The sequence below is a fragment of the Euleptes europaea genome, chromosome 4 (genome assembly GCF_029931775.1).
Source record: "Euleptes europaea isolate rEulEur1 chromosome 4, rEulEur1.hap1, whole genome shotgun sequence".
Taxonomy (NCBI): Eukaryota; Metazoa; Chordata; class Lepidosauria; order Squamata; family Sphaerodactylidae; genus Euleptes; species Euleptes europaea.
In genome coordinates, this window is record NC_079315.1 from 95,530,873 (window position 1) to 95,544,537 (window position 13,665).

At 43.4% G+C, this 13,665-nt stretch overlaps 1 protein-coding gene across 1 annotated transcript in view; it reads right to left on the reverse strand.

Annotated features, from left to right (window-relative positions):
- NDUFAF2 (NADH:ubiquinone oxidoreductase complex assembly factor 2) overlaps positions 1 to 13,665 on the reverse strand; it is a 78,982-nt gene that overhangs the window by 31,970 nt on the left and 33,347 nt on the right. Inside the window, exon 2 of the mRNA XM_056848854.1 lies at positions 8,412 to 8,501. Coding sequence (XP_056704832.1) covers positions 8,412 to 8,501 — 90 coding nt within the window. The remainder of the gene's footprint in view (positions 1 to 8,411; positions 8,502 to 13,665) is intronic.

Consider the following 13,665-nt stretch of genomic DNA (forward strand, 5'->3'; position numbering starts at 1 on the left):
CCACACTGGGCAGTGAGCACATACTGACACCTTAAATAATTAATTCTGCAAGTCATCCCTCGCAAATGGCTCATCCTGTCTCCCTGGTCAATTTGCGATGGATTCCACAGTAGATCTGTTCTGCTCATGATGGCACATTTGCCTGGTGCAGAGAACCAGCTCTTGCCTTCAGGGGGAAGGTTCCTCACACCAGGGCAATGTGCCACTGTTATCAAATGGATCTGAGGGATCCAGCCTTGTTCTTTTTCCCAAATAGTTTCCCTCCCTTGATATCGAACTGAAAACTTCATCAACCTGACCCTGCCAGAGATGCACATATTTGTAGCCCTGCCCCCATTCTCTTGAGCAGATGCAAATTACCCCTGGATGAGCTCATAAAGCTCTGTCATCGGTCATCCTCTCGTCAGATGATTAGGAGGATTTCATATCAAGTGCAATATGTTGTGAGATGGTCATGTACATGGGCTTAGTCTCTTGCTTTCAAGAAAGTATATCAGAGAACATTGTGTGAGATAGGAGGGGAGGAAGGGTTTGCATGTATCCATGGAGCTTGTATTGCCAGTATAAAAAGCACGACCATACTGAGGGTCCTCTGACTGGTAGCAAAAAAGAGGTAAAATATCTTAAAGCTCTGTTGCCACACAGATATGTTTTGTTCCCCAACGTTTTTTCCAGTCCTTCACATCTCTAGCCAAAACAGACCTGAGCCCTAGTTGTGAAAAAGCACTCACCAGGCCAGATCAAAAGGCTAGTCAGTGTATCTCCCTTATATATCATGATCTTGTTGCTAATAATCTAAATAAAATTTAAAGTAAAAGGCCAGGTTGTGTCTGCTGGACAAAGCCCCCCTTCTCTGGTCAAGGATAACTGGCCTCCAACGAGAAAGTATCCTCACCTTTCAGGATTCTTTTGGACAGTCAGCCACCTACACGCTGTGTAGACAACCCCCACAGAGGAGAGGTTCCCAAGCTCAAAAGGCAGAAAAGCCTTTTTGCCATGGCCGCGGTTTGTCATGCAATTGGCATACCTTACTCCTATTGCCTGATCACAGTTATTACTAACGATGTCGCAACAGTGATAACTATGATCAGTGTGAGCTCAACCAAGTAGTACTGGTGACGCTCCTAGACAAATGTCATGGGGAAAGAGTACACAGGGTCTCTCTCATCTAGACAAGCGTTCTTGTCAGCCATCACACTCCCCCAAACACTTTCCCCTCCTTCTGCTGTTGGCCCTCCTGACTCCTCCATTCATTTGCATTCTTCTTAAACCGAACAGGACACAAAATGATAGGTGTGGTGTGACATGGGTAGCATGCTAACTTCAGAAAATGAGATTGCAGAAAGAGAACAGTGATGCAAACACAAAATGGCTTTGAAAACAAAAATTAAGGATGGAAGGAATTATTTGCTGTTGGTCTCTCTCCCTCACACATATACAGGTAGCTTTGCGCTACCATAAAAGGTGTGTGTGTGTGTGTGTGTAAGTGTGTAAAGTGCCGTCAAGTTGCAGCCAACTTATGGTGACCCCTTTTGGGGTTTTCATGGCAAGAGACTAACAGAGGTGGTTTGCCCGTGCCTTCCTCTGCACAGCAACCCTGGTATTCCTTGGTGGTCTCCCATCCAAATACTAACCAGGGCTGACCCTGCTTAGCTTCTGAGATCTGACGAGATCAGGCTAGCCTGGGCCATCCAGGTCAGGGCACCATAAAAGACAGTAAATGTAAAATCACTTTGACTCTCCTAGTCCTTGTAGGGTTGGCTCTTTATGACTGGAATTTGTAGTATTATTTATTTTCCATTAGCAGATGCCTCTGAACAGATGAAAAGAAGATGTTTACAAGAACAAGAGGTTTAATTCCATATGTCTCTACCTCCATTTTGTTCAAGAAACACAAGCCACGTGAACCTATAAAATCCTTCAGTTCCCCTTCAACGATGCCTTAGCGCCCATTCCACCATATGATTACAGGAGTATTTCCTTCAAGTATCCACTCTGATCATGACAAGGAGACCAATAATATTAATTTTTTTAAAAGACTGTTGAAGTGTAAGCAGTCAAAATCTTACTAATCATTAGTAAAAATGTTCTTTGTCCTTTGGGCTTGAAAATACATTAACTGCAGCTCACTTAGTGAAAAATCTTTACACTGCTCCATTGCAGTAATGCAAAGACACTTTCATGCAAATTCAGCCAAATAGTTTCTATTTTGGCACACTACAAAGGCAAAGAAAATGTATGTATACATGGATGAAATCCAATTTTGCAAGGTTCTTCTCAAAGATTTTGAAAAATCTGTGACTGCCTGCAATTCAAATTGTCTAATTGCATAGCCATCATTAATTATATAAATACTGTATGGTACTATCTGCAGTCTGTGCTCTTGATAACGCTACATTTGTCTGAGTAGAATTTAGCAAGATAAACTGGACATTTCATACCTTGAGACTCTGGCATTCTTTCATCAGCACTTATTTGCATTCTCATTAGTATGCATGAGATTTTCATTGAACTTTAAGACTCCTACTGGCACATAACGCATTGTAATGAGCGTAAAAGTGAGCATGCAAATTAAAACTCACATTAATCACTAAATGTTACCCATTAAAAAAAAGGGACTAGAATAGGCAGGCAGTAAAATGCAGCATGAAGCCCGCAACCTCCTAAATCTCCACAGACGCTCAAAATGACGGATACCTTTTCATGGAGACCAATGACATGTGCGGAGGAGGTAAATGACATATTCTATCACGAGATACAGTTGACAACCATTTAGAATTAAAATGGTAGAAAGGTTATCAGTTGTCTGCATCCATAAGATAATGCCCTTGGCAAAGCAAATTGGTTTCTTTCCTGAAAGTGAACCCTAGCAGAGTGAGTGAAGATGTTACCTATGTGTGGTATTGATGCTTAACGGTGAACTCTTTCATGTATCCCTTTAAACATCTCTCAACACATCACACTGAGGTGTTGAGTCTGGACAACAGGAGATGTTGAAACCACTAATCTGCACTGAAGGCCAGAAGAAGAGACCTTGTGGAAGACAAATAAAACAAAAGTCCAGTGACATCTTAAAGACTACCAGCATTCACGAGTTTTCGTGACTCACATCTCACTTCTTCATATAAGTGAAGAGAAAATCATTTTTGGAATTCTTGTAGGAGAAATTATGGAAGAAGGGAGGCGTTGAAGCAGAGAGAAGTCACATCTGGAAAAGTCATATATTCTTAGCTTGATCTACCCTCACAGGGTGGTTAGGAGTATTAGAAATAACAAAAGATAGTTTGTTACATGACCTAGATCATACACAACGGGGGGGGGGCTAAATGTCACTCCTAGGCTCTCATCAGGCTCCATATTCTGAAAGCAAATTATACGTATATATAAGCAACTTGACAGCACTTAACACATACACGTATCAATCAACTAGCATAAATCCCTTACTCCTGATCATCCCACACATAACACTTCTATCCAAAAAACATAAAAAGTGCTCACTGCTTGTTAAATTCTACAATGGGAACAGAAGCAATCAAGAACCTATCTCACTTTATCTTTGGTTCAGAGATGCCACTATTAGATGATGCTCTTGGGTCATATGAATTGTTATGATGGAAGTTAAGAGAAGGCGACATTATTCAACGACATTTTATACACAGCTTCAGCAGTCAAAGCCATCATGCCGAGTTTTGGCAAAAAGGATATGGGAAAATGTTCGACAGTGGAATCAGCTACCTAGGGAGGTGGTGAGCTCCCCCTCACTGGTAGTCTTTAAGCAGAGGCTGGACAAGCACTTGTCAGGGATGCTCTATGTTGATCCTGCATTAAGCAAAAGGTTGTACTAGATGGCCTGTCTGGCCCCTTCCAACTCTATGATTCTAAAATACAGCAGTCATTGGGAATACAGTAGTCACTGCTGGTAGATCACCCTGATGGTGTGGTGAGTCAATGTATTCTGCACCAGCTACAGCATAAGCCATTTACAAGGGCACCTTCTGCCTTTCAACAGTGACACATCCTAAGCAGACAAGGGGAGATTTGACTCTCAAAAGCTTATAGCCTGAAAATCTTGTTGGTCTCTAAGGTACAACTGGACTCCTATCTAGCTGTTCTACAGCAGACCAACATGGCTACCCTCTGAAAGTATCCTAAACAGAGTTACATTCTTCTAAGCCCACTGACTTCAATGGACTCTTCTTAGGATGAAACTCTTGATCGCCACCCTTGATCATGTTGAACAGTGTCATATTCCCGCACTTGGTCTGTGTGCTCTCACATGCATGTTGCGTTTTTGCCTGCATGTAAAAGCATGCTTCTTCCTGCCAACACCCTCAAGATATAAAACCCAGACTCTCAGCTAACCAGTGTCTTGGGCAACCCTGTTATGGCGGCCTCTGAGCAAGTACAAAGGGCAGAGCTTCCAATTACCTTAGCTCCCCCCTTGGGTGCACATCTTTAACATGTAACAGCAATCTTAGCGTGTGGGTGAGATTTCAGGCACAGTCTGCTTTCTTAAACAGGAACGAAGCTTTGTTACTGCTGATCAAACATGAGCATATACATGGAAACAGCCAACATAGTAAGAGAATACAGAATAAGGCCTTCATTTTCCCCACCATCGGACTAAACATTTCAGCAGTACAAATGCTAACTAAAAAAGGAAAAAAAATCTTGTTAATGTTGTTCATAGCACTGAAGCACCTACATTTTTCGCTGCTCTATCTGTCATAAACAAGAATACACTGCACACCTCCTCTACCCAAATAATGGATGGGGAAACAAAGCAGTCTGAACATTTTCTTCCCCTTCCCTGAAAGGAACCGCGCTTAAAGAGAGAACACTGCTATTGACTATTCATAACGCTCTTTATTTCCCTGCTCTTCACAAATCCTTCCAATTCAATGCTGCTGTAATCACAAAGGGGAAAAATGTTATGGTAATTATAAGCATGAGCAAGTGTTGTGTTAAAAATGCAAATGTAACTAATAAAAGGGAGCTGCTGCACATGGTTTATTTTCTGTGCTAGAGAGCCAAATAAACTGCCTAGATCTGCAAATGCATCCTTCTTCTTTGGAAAACTATTTGAAAAAAAGTTTTAAGAACATATAAACTGCCTCATTTTTCTAATCAGATGACTGGTCCAGTACCAACATTGATCATTATTGTCTCCTGGTAGAAGGAGGACTCCATGGTCTCAGGCAGAAAAATAAGAATCATAGACTTGTAAAGTTGGAAGGGACCACCAGGGTCATCTAGTCCAACCCCCTACACAGTGCAGGAAATTCACAACTACTTCCCCCCAACACCCCCAGTGACCACTACTCCATACCCATAAGATGGCCAAGATGCCCTCCCTCTCATGATCTGCCTACGGTCATAGAATCAGCATTGATGACAGATGGCCATCTAGCCTCTGCTTAAAAACCTCCAGGGAAGGAGTAGTGGTTTTTATACCCCGCTTTTCCTCTCAAAGCAGTTTACAATCGCCTTCCCCTCCCCACAACAGGCACCTTGTGAGGTAGTTGGGGCTGAGAGAGTTCTGAGAGAATTGTGACTAGTCCAAGGTCATCCAGCAGGCTTCATGTGGAGGAGCGGGGAAACAAACCCGGTTCATCAGATTAGAGTCTACCGCTCATATGGAGGAGTGGGGAATCAAACCCAGTTCTCCAGATTAGAGACCACCGTTCTTAACCACTATACCACGCTGGTTCTTTCTTTCCTAACATCTGCTATCTGAGATCAATTGACTGAAGATCTTATAGACCAGTGATGGCGAACCTTTTAGGGACCGAGTGCCCAAACTGCAACCCAAAACCCACTTATTTATTGCCAAGTGCCAATACGGCAATTTAACCTGAATACTGAGGTTTTAGTTTAGAAAAAACAACTCATACATTCACATATTTTGCATTAAAAGAAAAACACAATAACAGAGCTTTCAATGATGCAAACTTTTACCTTTCAATAAAAAGTTGTTTGTATTTGGCATGCATCTCTTCAGGACTCGTCCTCTCCTCAGCCACCAGACATTATTGCTAGGGTTGCCAGGTCTCCAGCCACCACCTGGAGGTTGGCAGCCCTAGTAGAGGAAGGGGGAGGGATGGAGAAAGGAAGGAACTGGGAAAGGAAAGAGAATGAAGGAACTGGGGAAGGAAGGAAGAAAGGGGGGGAGGGATGGAGAAAGAAAGAAAGAAAGAAAGAAAGAAAGAAAGAAAGAAAGAAAGAAAGAAAGAAAGAAAGGAAGGAAGGAAGGAAGGAAGGAAGGAAGGAAGGAAGGAAGGAAGGAAGGAAGGAAGGAAGGAAGGAAGGAAGGAAGGAAGGAAGGAAGGAAGGAAGGAAGGAAGGAAGGAAGGAAGGAAGGAAGGAAGGAAGGAAGGAAGGAAGGAAGGAAGAAAGAAAGAAAGAGGGGAAGGAAGGAACTGGGAAAGGAAAGAGAAGGAAGGAACTGGGGAAGAAAGGATGAAAGGGAGGAAGGATGGAAGGAAGAAAGAAAGTGTCCTGGGTTGGGCCTCAAGCCCAGCCCAGGACTTGCTCCAGGGCGCACACCCGAAGTTCTCCCCCCCTTACTGGCAGCTCTGGGGAGGCGGCGAGGCGACAGTGCGGGACGGCGGAGATGTTGGGGCCCAGCGCAGCAGCATCGGTCACCTCCCAGCTGAAAGGGGGCAGGGGAGGAGGGGGCGGCGAGGGCGAGCGCGCCAACACTCGCAACCCCGCCAGCCTGCGGGTGACCTTAGGGGGCAGGGAGGGAGAAGGCAGAGGCCATGCAGCCACGCCTGAGCCAGAGGACTTGAGGGTGGCTCCTGCTACCCCACAAGCTTACAGCAGGAGTCAGGGACGAGCGCGAGCGGGGGAGAGGGGGAGGATGGCGGGAGATGGCAGGCCCTTCTCTGGCGGACGCGCGGCTGTTGAGGGGCTGCCTGGTCCTCCGCAAGCGCCCTGAGAAGGAGGAGGCGGCGGGCGAAAACGGCCGGGGAAGAGGCGCCTGAGGAGGAGGACGATGGCGGCGGCAGCCTGGAGCTGGACTTTTGGGAACCGCCTGAGGGGGACGAGGAGGAGGAAGGCGGCGAGGAGGAGCTGCTGCTGGAGCCTGGAGGAGGAGGCCCCTCCTCCTTGCTGCTGGCCTCCCTGCCGCCTGTCAGCTGTTGGGGGCGAGAGGGGGGAAGAGGAAGAAGCCAGCCGCGTGAGTGCGAGGCAGGAAGCTGACGCGCCCACGCACGCACGGTGGGGGGGAAGCTCAGCTGAGAGAGGGAGGGGCACAGACAACCCGGGAGGCCTTTTGGAGCCCACCCGCGCGTGCCAGCAGAGAGGGCTACGCGTGCCGGAAGTGGCACGCGTGCCATAGGTTCGCCAACACGGTTATAGACTGAACCTGAGACCTTCATCTGCTCTGCACAGCCCCTCCCTTCCACTGGTTCCTTTGCTTTCATGGTCATTGTGTGTCAATCTCCAAAGTTTTCACAGGTAATTAGCAAAGTCATGGATCTGGTTTAAAACTACCTTGTAAAATCACATGATGTATTTAAATATTTTACTTCTATTCATTTATTTATTTAAAGCATGTATTAGCTGCCGTTCCACCTTGCAGAACTCAAGGTGGCTTAATATCTCTATCAGGACCGCCAAGAAATAAAAACTAAATTAATCAAATGCAGCCCTAAATAAAATCTGTTTTCCTCCTTAAACGCCAATATTTCAAGAATTCAAAAGTAGAGACATTGAGTTTGGAAACTCTTAATTTAGATTGCAAATAATGGGTCAAGATGCACTACATTGCTACAAGAGCCTTTTGGGTAGTGGCTGGATGCAAGGAATAGTAACACAAACAGGACTTTAAAAAAAGTAACATCGAGGCAAGTCAGAAAAATGGATCTTAAGGGAAGACAAAATTCAACCATCTTAAGACACCTGATGGCAGGTTAGACATATATGTCTGTTGTGTCCATTTATTATTGTGTGTGTGTGTGTTAAGTGCCGTCAAGTCACTTCCAACTCATGGCAACCCTATCAATCAATGTCCTCCAAATCATCCTATCTTTAACAGCCTTGCTCAGATCTTGCAAACGGAGGGCTGTGGCTTCCTTTATTGAGTCAATCCATCTCTTGTTGGGCCTTCAACTTTTCCTAGCATGATTATCTTTTCAAGTGACTCTTGTCTTCTCATAATGTGACCAAACTACGACAGCCTCATTTTAGCTTCTAAGGTCAGTTCAGGCTTGATTTGATCTGTAACCCACTGATTTGTTTTTTTGGCAGTCCACAGTATCTATAACACTCTCCTCCAACACCACATTTCAAAGGAATCTACTTTCTGCATATCAGCTTTCTTCATTGTCCACCGTTTAATATTACATTTGGTACAAATATAAATCAATGTATTTCAAGTTTTCCCAGCAGAATGAAGATCGTATTACCTTCCCATTCCGTTGGGATATCCCCCACTTCATACTCGTGTTCCTTTACATCTACTGCTTCCACAAATCTTCTTTCCTGAATGATATGTCCTATTTTAAAGGAAAGATAGAGGAGCAAGAATGATTCCACGGTTTACTAATACAGAGGTTAATGTTCTTCAGTGCTACTATGTAGAAAACATTTGCCTACATTAAAGCCTTAGTAATAAACAACTCTGAAGTCCCTTCCACCCCCAAATAGAGGGCAAAACTATATACAAGGTTGGGACATTCCTTTATTTAAATCTGGGTCACAATAAGAAAAGGATTTACCCTTCACAGGATCAGTACCCTCTAGTGTACCATATAAGGTTTTGTATCTCTGGCAGAGTAGAAGTGAGGGACACTGTCTTCTTTGTTGGGCCATTACAGAAAATATCCACATCTAGCTTCATCAGATTAATGTTTATTTTTATTTATTTAACATATTTATATGCCTATCTTTCTCTCAGGCATCTTAGGATCCAGAACTCAAGATACTGTAACGTTATGATCACTGATCAAAATTAAAATTTACTTAACTTTCATAGTGATCTAACCAATGCTTTTAAATTTCCACGTCAAGCACAACATCTTAGATATAAAGCACCACGAATTCTGCAAAATTCACACAGGGGACCTCTGTCAGCACTGCCCCACCCCCATAAAAGACCACTCTTGATGATCCAAGGTGTTAACTGTGTGCACTCAGTAAGACATGAAGAGACGCCATACACTTGCCAGTATGAATGAGGCCCGTTTCTTAATTGGATTCAAATTCTCTCTGGGGAAATCAGGAATAAGGCTGAAACTTCCTCTTCTGCCACCTCTCACTCCCATCTAAAGGATCTGCAGGTTCAGGTTTTAACATATAGCTCAGGGACATGAAACACAGCCACACACACTTTTGAGGGATCTTTAAAACAAAGCGAGTACGATCTGAGGCAGGTGAAGAAACGAAAGCAGAGGCTGGAATAATCAGAGATGTTTGTTCAGTGAGGACAAGAGAGAGAAAAGGAGAAAAGGGACAGGGATATTACCATCTATTATCTTCTTCGTGGGGATGTCACCTGGGGTGGCTTTTTAGCATTCAGGTATCTGATGACTGAAGTGGACTTTGGACATACATAGAACAGGAGATTGGGAAGTCCAGTAGTGACCTCTTGACAAGGGAGCCAAAGTGAGAATCTGGGCAGCAATTCAGGCTCCGAAGATTTCAAGAGGAAAGCACAGGAAGAGGACTGTGAATTACTAGCAAGATACAAGCTGAGCACTATTTGGAATGGTACAGTGACCAGAGAATAAAAGTTTTATTTTCCCAGGCCGGCAGGAAGTCAGAGGCAGTTGAGGAGGAGGAGGAGGAGAAGAGTTGGTTTTTATATGCCGACTTTCTCTACTACTTAAGGGAGAATCAAACTGGCTTACAATCACCTTCCCCTCCCCACAACAGACACCCTGTGAGGTAGGTGGGGCTGAGAGAGCGTGACTCGCCCAAGGTCACTCAGCTGGCTTCCTGTGTAGGAGTGGGGAAACAAATCCAGTTCACCAGATTAGCCTCCCCCACTCAGGAGTGGGGAATCCAACCCGGTTCTCCAGATCAGACTCCACTGCTCCAAACCAGATGCAAGTCAGACACAAGCCATCCAAGTGGTAGGGGAAGGGTCAAGGCGGGAAGGTGTGATTGGTTTAGGCAGCGGGGTTACAGTGAAAAGCATTTAAAAATAGGGACAAAGGGAAGGGGGAAAAGACGAGAAATGTGTCAACTTCAGGGGGTAAAACCTGTCATAACTATTAACCTTTCCTTTTTTTTCTTGAAAAATACAAATGTTAAAGACACCAATAAATATTAACAATAGTATTAGGATTAGAATTTTGTGCAAAGGAGATTACTAACTTATCACAAGATGAAGGGAGGTGTAGGGGAAGTCAATAATTTTTGATTATAGATAGTTTTAACAGTGTTACTTATTTGTTTTTACTTTATATTCTTTGTTATTGTTAAACTATGTGTTTAATAATTTTGAAAAAAATAATAAAAATTTTATATTAAAAAAAAAAACCTGTCATCACCTAACATCACTGGGGGCTCTTTTGTTAAGAAGGACTAAGGTAAGACAGGGTATTGTGCCCCAAAGCACCATGACTGGATCTTAACAGAAGAGTCACAAAGATAGATGTCTGCTGCCTAGGTCAGTTTCCCAACTTGAACGTATCAGGTAAACTTAGCCACTATTCCTTCATGCTTCAAATCAGAGCAGGGAATCCTTGGGATTGGTGTGGGAAGTTGTAGAGATAAGCAAGAACAGGGGGAGGGGGAAGACACAAATCAGCCGATTCCCTCTTTATGTTGCAATCTCCCACGCCGCACTGCTCCTCGTGAGGTTGGGGGGGGGGTGTTGAATTTTTTTAAAAGATCCCTTCAGCAAATTCTCCGGCTTTCATCTAAACTGGTTTTATGGTGTAATGTTATGGTATTCTCATTATGACCCATGGCTAAAATGAACTCCGAGTGGGGGGGGATTACCCTCCTGTGAATATGCGAAGGAATAACAATATCACAGAAGACAGGCAAAACCTGGTTTGCAAATTTAAGAGAGGTTAAAAATGAATTGCGCGCGCGCACGCACACACAAAAGGAATGAAATTCCTTTTAAAGCAGGACAGCTAGAATTTGAGTCCAGTAGCCCCTTAGAGACCAGCAAGATTTTCAGGGTATGACCTTTTGAGAGTCAATGCTCCCTTCATCAGAGCTTTGTCTCGTGAAAGCTCATACCCAGAAACCCTTGTTGGTCTCTAAGATGTTAGCGGACTCAAATATAGCTGTTCTAATGCAGACCAACACAACTATCCTCTGAAATGACTTTTATTGTGTTCACCATTAGAAGGTGGTAGCTAGCGTCCCTCAATGCAGCTTTCTGAATCACCCCAGTCACAGAGTTCTTGGCTGCAGACTGGAGAAGACTGGGACACCACTCCTCTTAATTTGGGGATCTCCTTCGAAGGAAGCCAACCATCCCCGTATTTCTCCCTCTTGCAAGTTCCGCAGCAACGCAGAGCCTGCTCCCTTGCAAGATTTAATGCCGTGCCATCTTCAATTTTGTACGAGAGATTTCAAAATCTACCCCACTCAGCAAAAAATTGCCCTTGTGGGAAGAGCTGTACTGAAACGACTGCACATATGCTCTTCCATTGCTCCTATTATGATGAAATTCGATCAGAATTTTTAACACCTATCTTAGTAAACAAGACTGGATTATCTGATCTTGTAAAGGTATTTTTTCTTTTGAATAATCACTCTCCCAGCATAATTGAGAAAGTGGCCACATTCTTTCAGAGTACGACATGACAAAACTCAGGGATGAATATTGTTTATGATTGTAACATTATTTGAGCTACATGTAATATTTTACTGTATAATTTAAGTTTTTTTTAATGCCATTAAAGGTTTTGATATTGAACTGGGCCACAAAAACCTTTTAGTCTCTCTCACCACGTTCCCCCGCCAGAAAATACAAAACACTTCAATATGCTACACTGATGCAACTGAAAGATCAAGAAGGGTGAAGCCATTGAATAGGAAAGGAAAATGTTTATGACCATTAACTTAAAGAAAAAATCATGCTAAAATATAATATTTGATGGCATTGGCTAATGAGAACTGCAGGTCCTCTGCACTTCTTTATTTAGTGCCCTTCTATCCCACCTCTCCAGAAGGAACTGCATAAGGCGACTAGTAAATTGGGTGTTCAGGGAAATGTGAATTGGAAAATTTGTGATTGAAAGAAATAATTAAAATAACGTTCGCAAAAGAAGGCAAATATACCATGCGCACGCCTGGACTATGCACCAACACAGGGGTTTGTCATGCTTCATGTTCCATATTTAGCCCATCTAACATGATTGATTTGCTGGACATCAGACCTGAAAACTATCGATAAACATACTACGTTTACATACGTGGGGTGGAGAATTTTCCACAGAAAAAAATATAGCATTGGGAAAATTTCCACTGAAAAATTTCTACCCCACTTCACTGGAGGCAGCTTAATACATTAAAAACAAAGGCAGAAATAATCAACCCATACTCACAGTAGCATACCAATAATAAACCAACTTAATCAGCTGTAAAGACAATTCAAACCAGCAATATGAATATAAAATAAAAGCAGTATAAGACTAAAATGATAGATTAACAACAGAAGACCCACTTAAATCACACTGTAATCAAAATCAGAGCAGCCAGCCAAAAAACATAAAATGATACATGAAATAGATAATAAAATCTTAAAGTGGCCAGATAAAATGACTAACAATGAAAAGACGGGGAGGGGGAGCCTTGGGAAGTAAAAGTGCCTTGACCAGGCACTATGTGGACCGGATATTCCTTCCAACTATAGGTCAGGAATAAGAAGCATCCCTAAAGTGTAAACATGCTCTTTCATTGGGAGTTCAATCCCATTCAAAACAGGCGGAGTTATTTACTGATGGTCAGTGTGGTATAGTGGTCAGTGTTGGCCTAGGATATAGGAGACGAGGTTTGAACCCCCACTCTGCCATGGAAGCTTGCTGGGTGACCTTGGGCCAGTCACACACTCTTAGTCTCAGCTACCTCAACAGGGTTGTTGTGAGGATAAAACTGAGGAGAGGACAATGAGGTAAGCTGCGTTGGGTCCCCACTAAGGAAAAAGGTGAGGTATAAATGAATAAATTCACCACTAACCAACAGGTCAACATCTGCTGGTTCATGACTGTAACAATTATCGTGATTGATACAGGTCAGCTTAGGATTCAACAGGAGCATCATAATTTCCCATGGCCTTAACATTTCTAGAAATCCTACATCTCTGCCCCTGGCAGGCAGGAAGGAAGACTGCCATGAAGCAGAATGAGTGATAGACCAACAGAATCCTTATTGAGGCCTGTTAGAGAGCAGCTACTCCTTATCAAGCCTAGGCCAATGTGGCACCAAGAAACCTGGGGTGTAGAAGCACAACTGAGATCTATCTTTCTCTGTTCACATAGCTACAATCTCTGTGATGTGCACTAGACTGTCTCCTTCCAGGATTAATTCCCGGGACATTCTTTTTCCACAATCTGACTTTACATCAAAAAGAAACAGCCAACAGGTTCTACAGGTGATTAGTAAGATTACTGGGGTCCCTTTGGCTGAGAGAGGGACAGGAAGAAAGGTTTATGCACTTATTCTTTCTCCTCCTTACCTGCTCAGCCCTTCTCC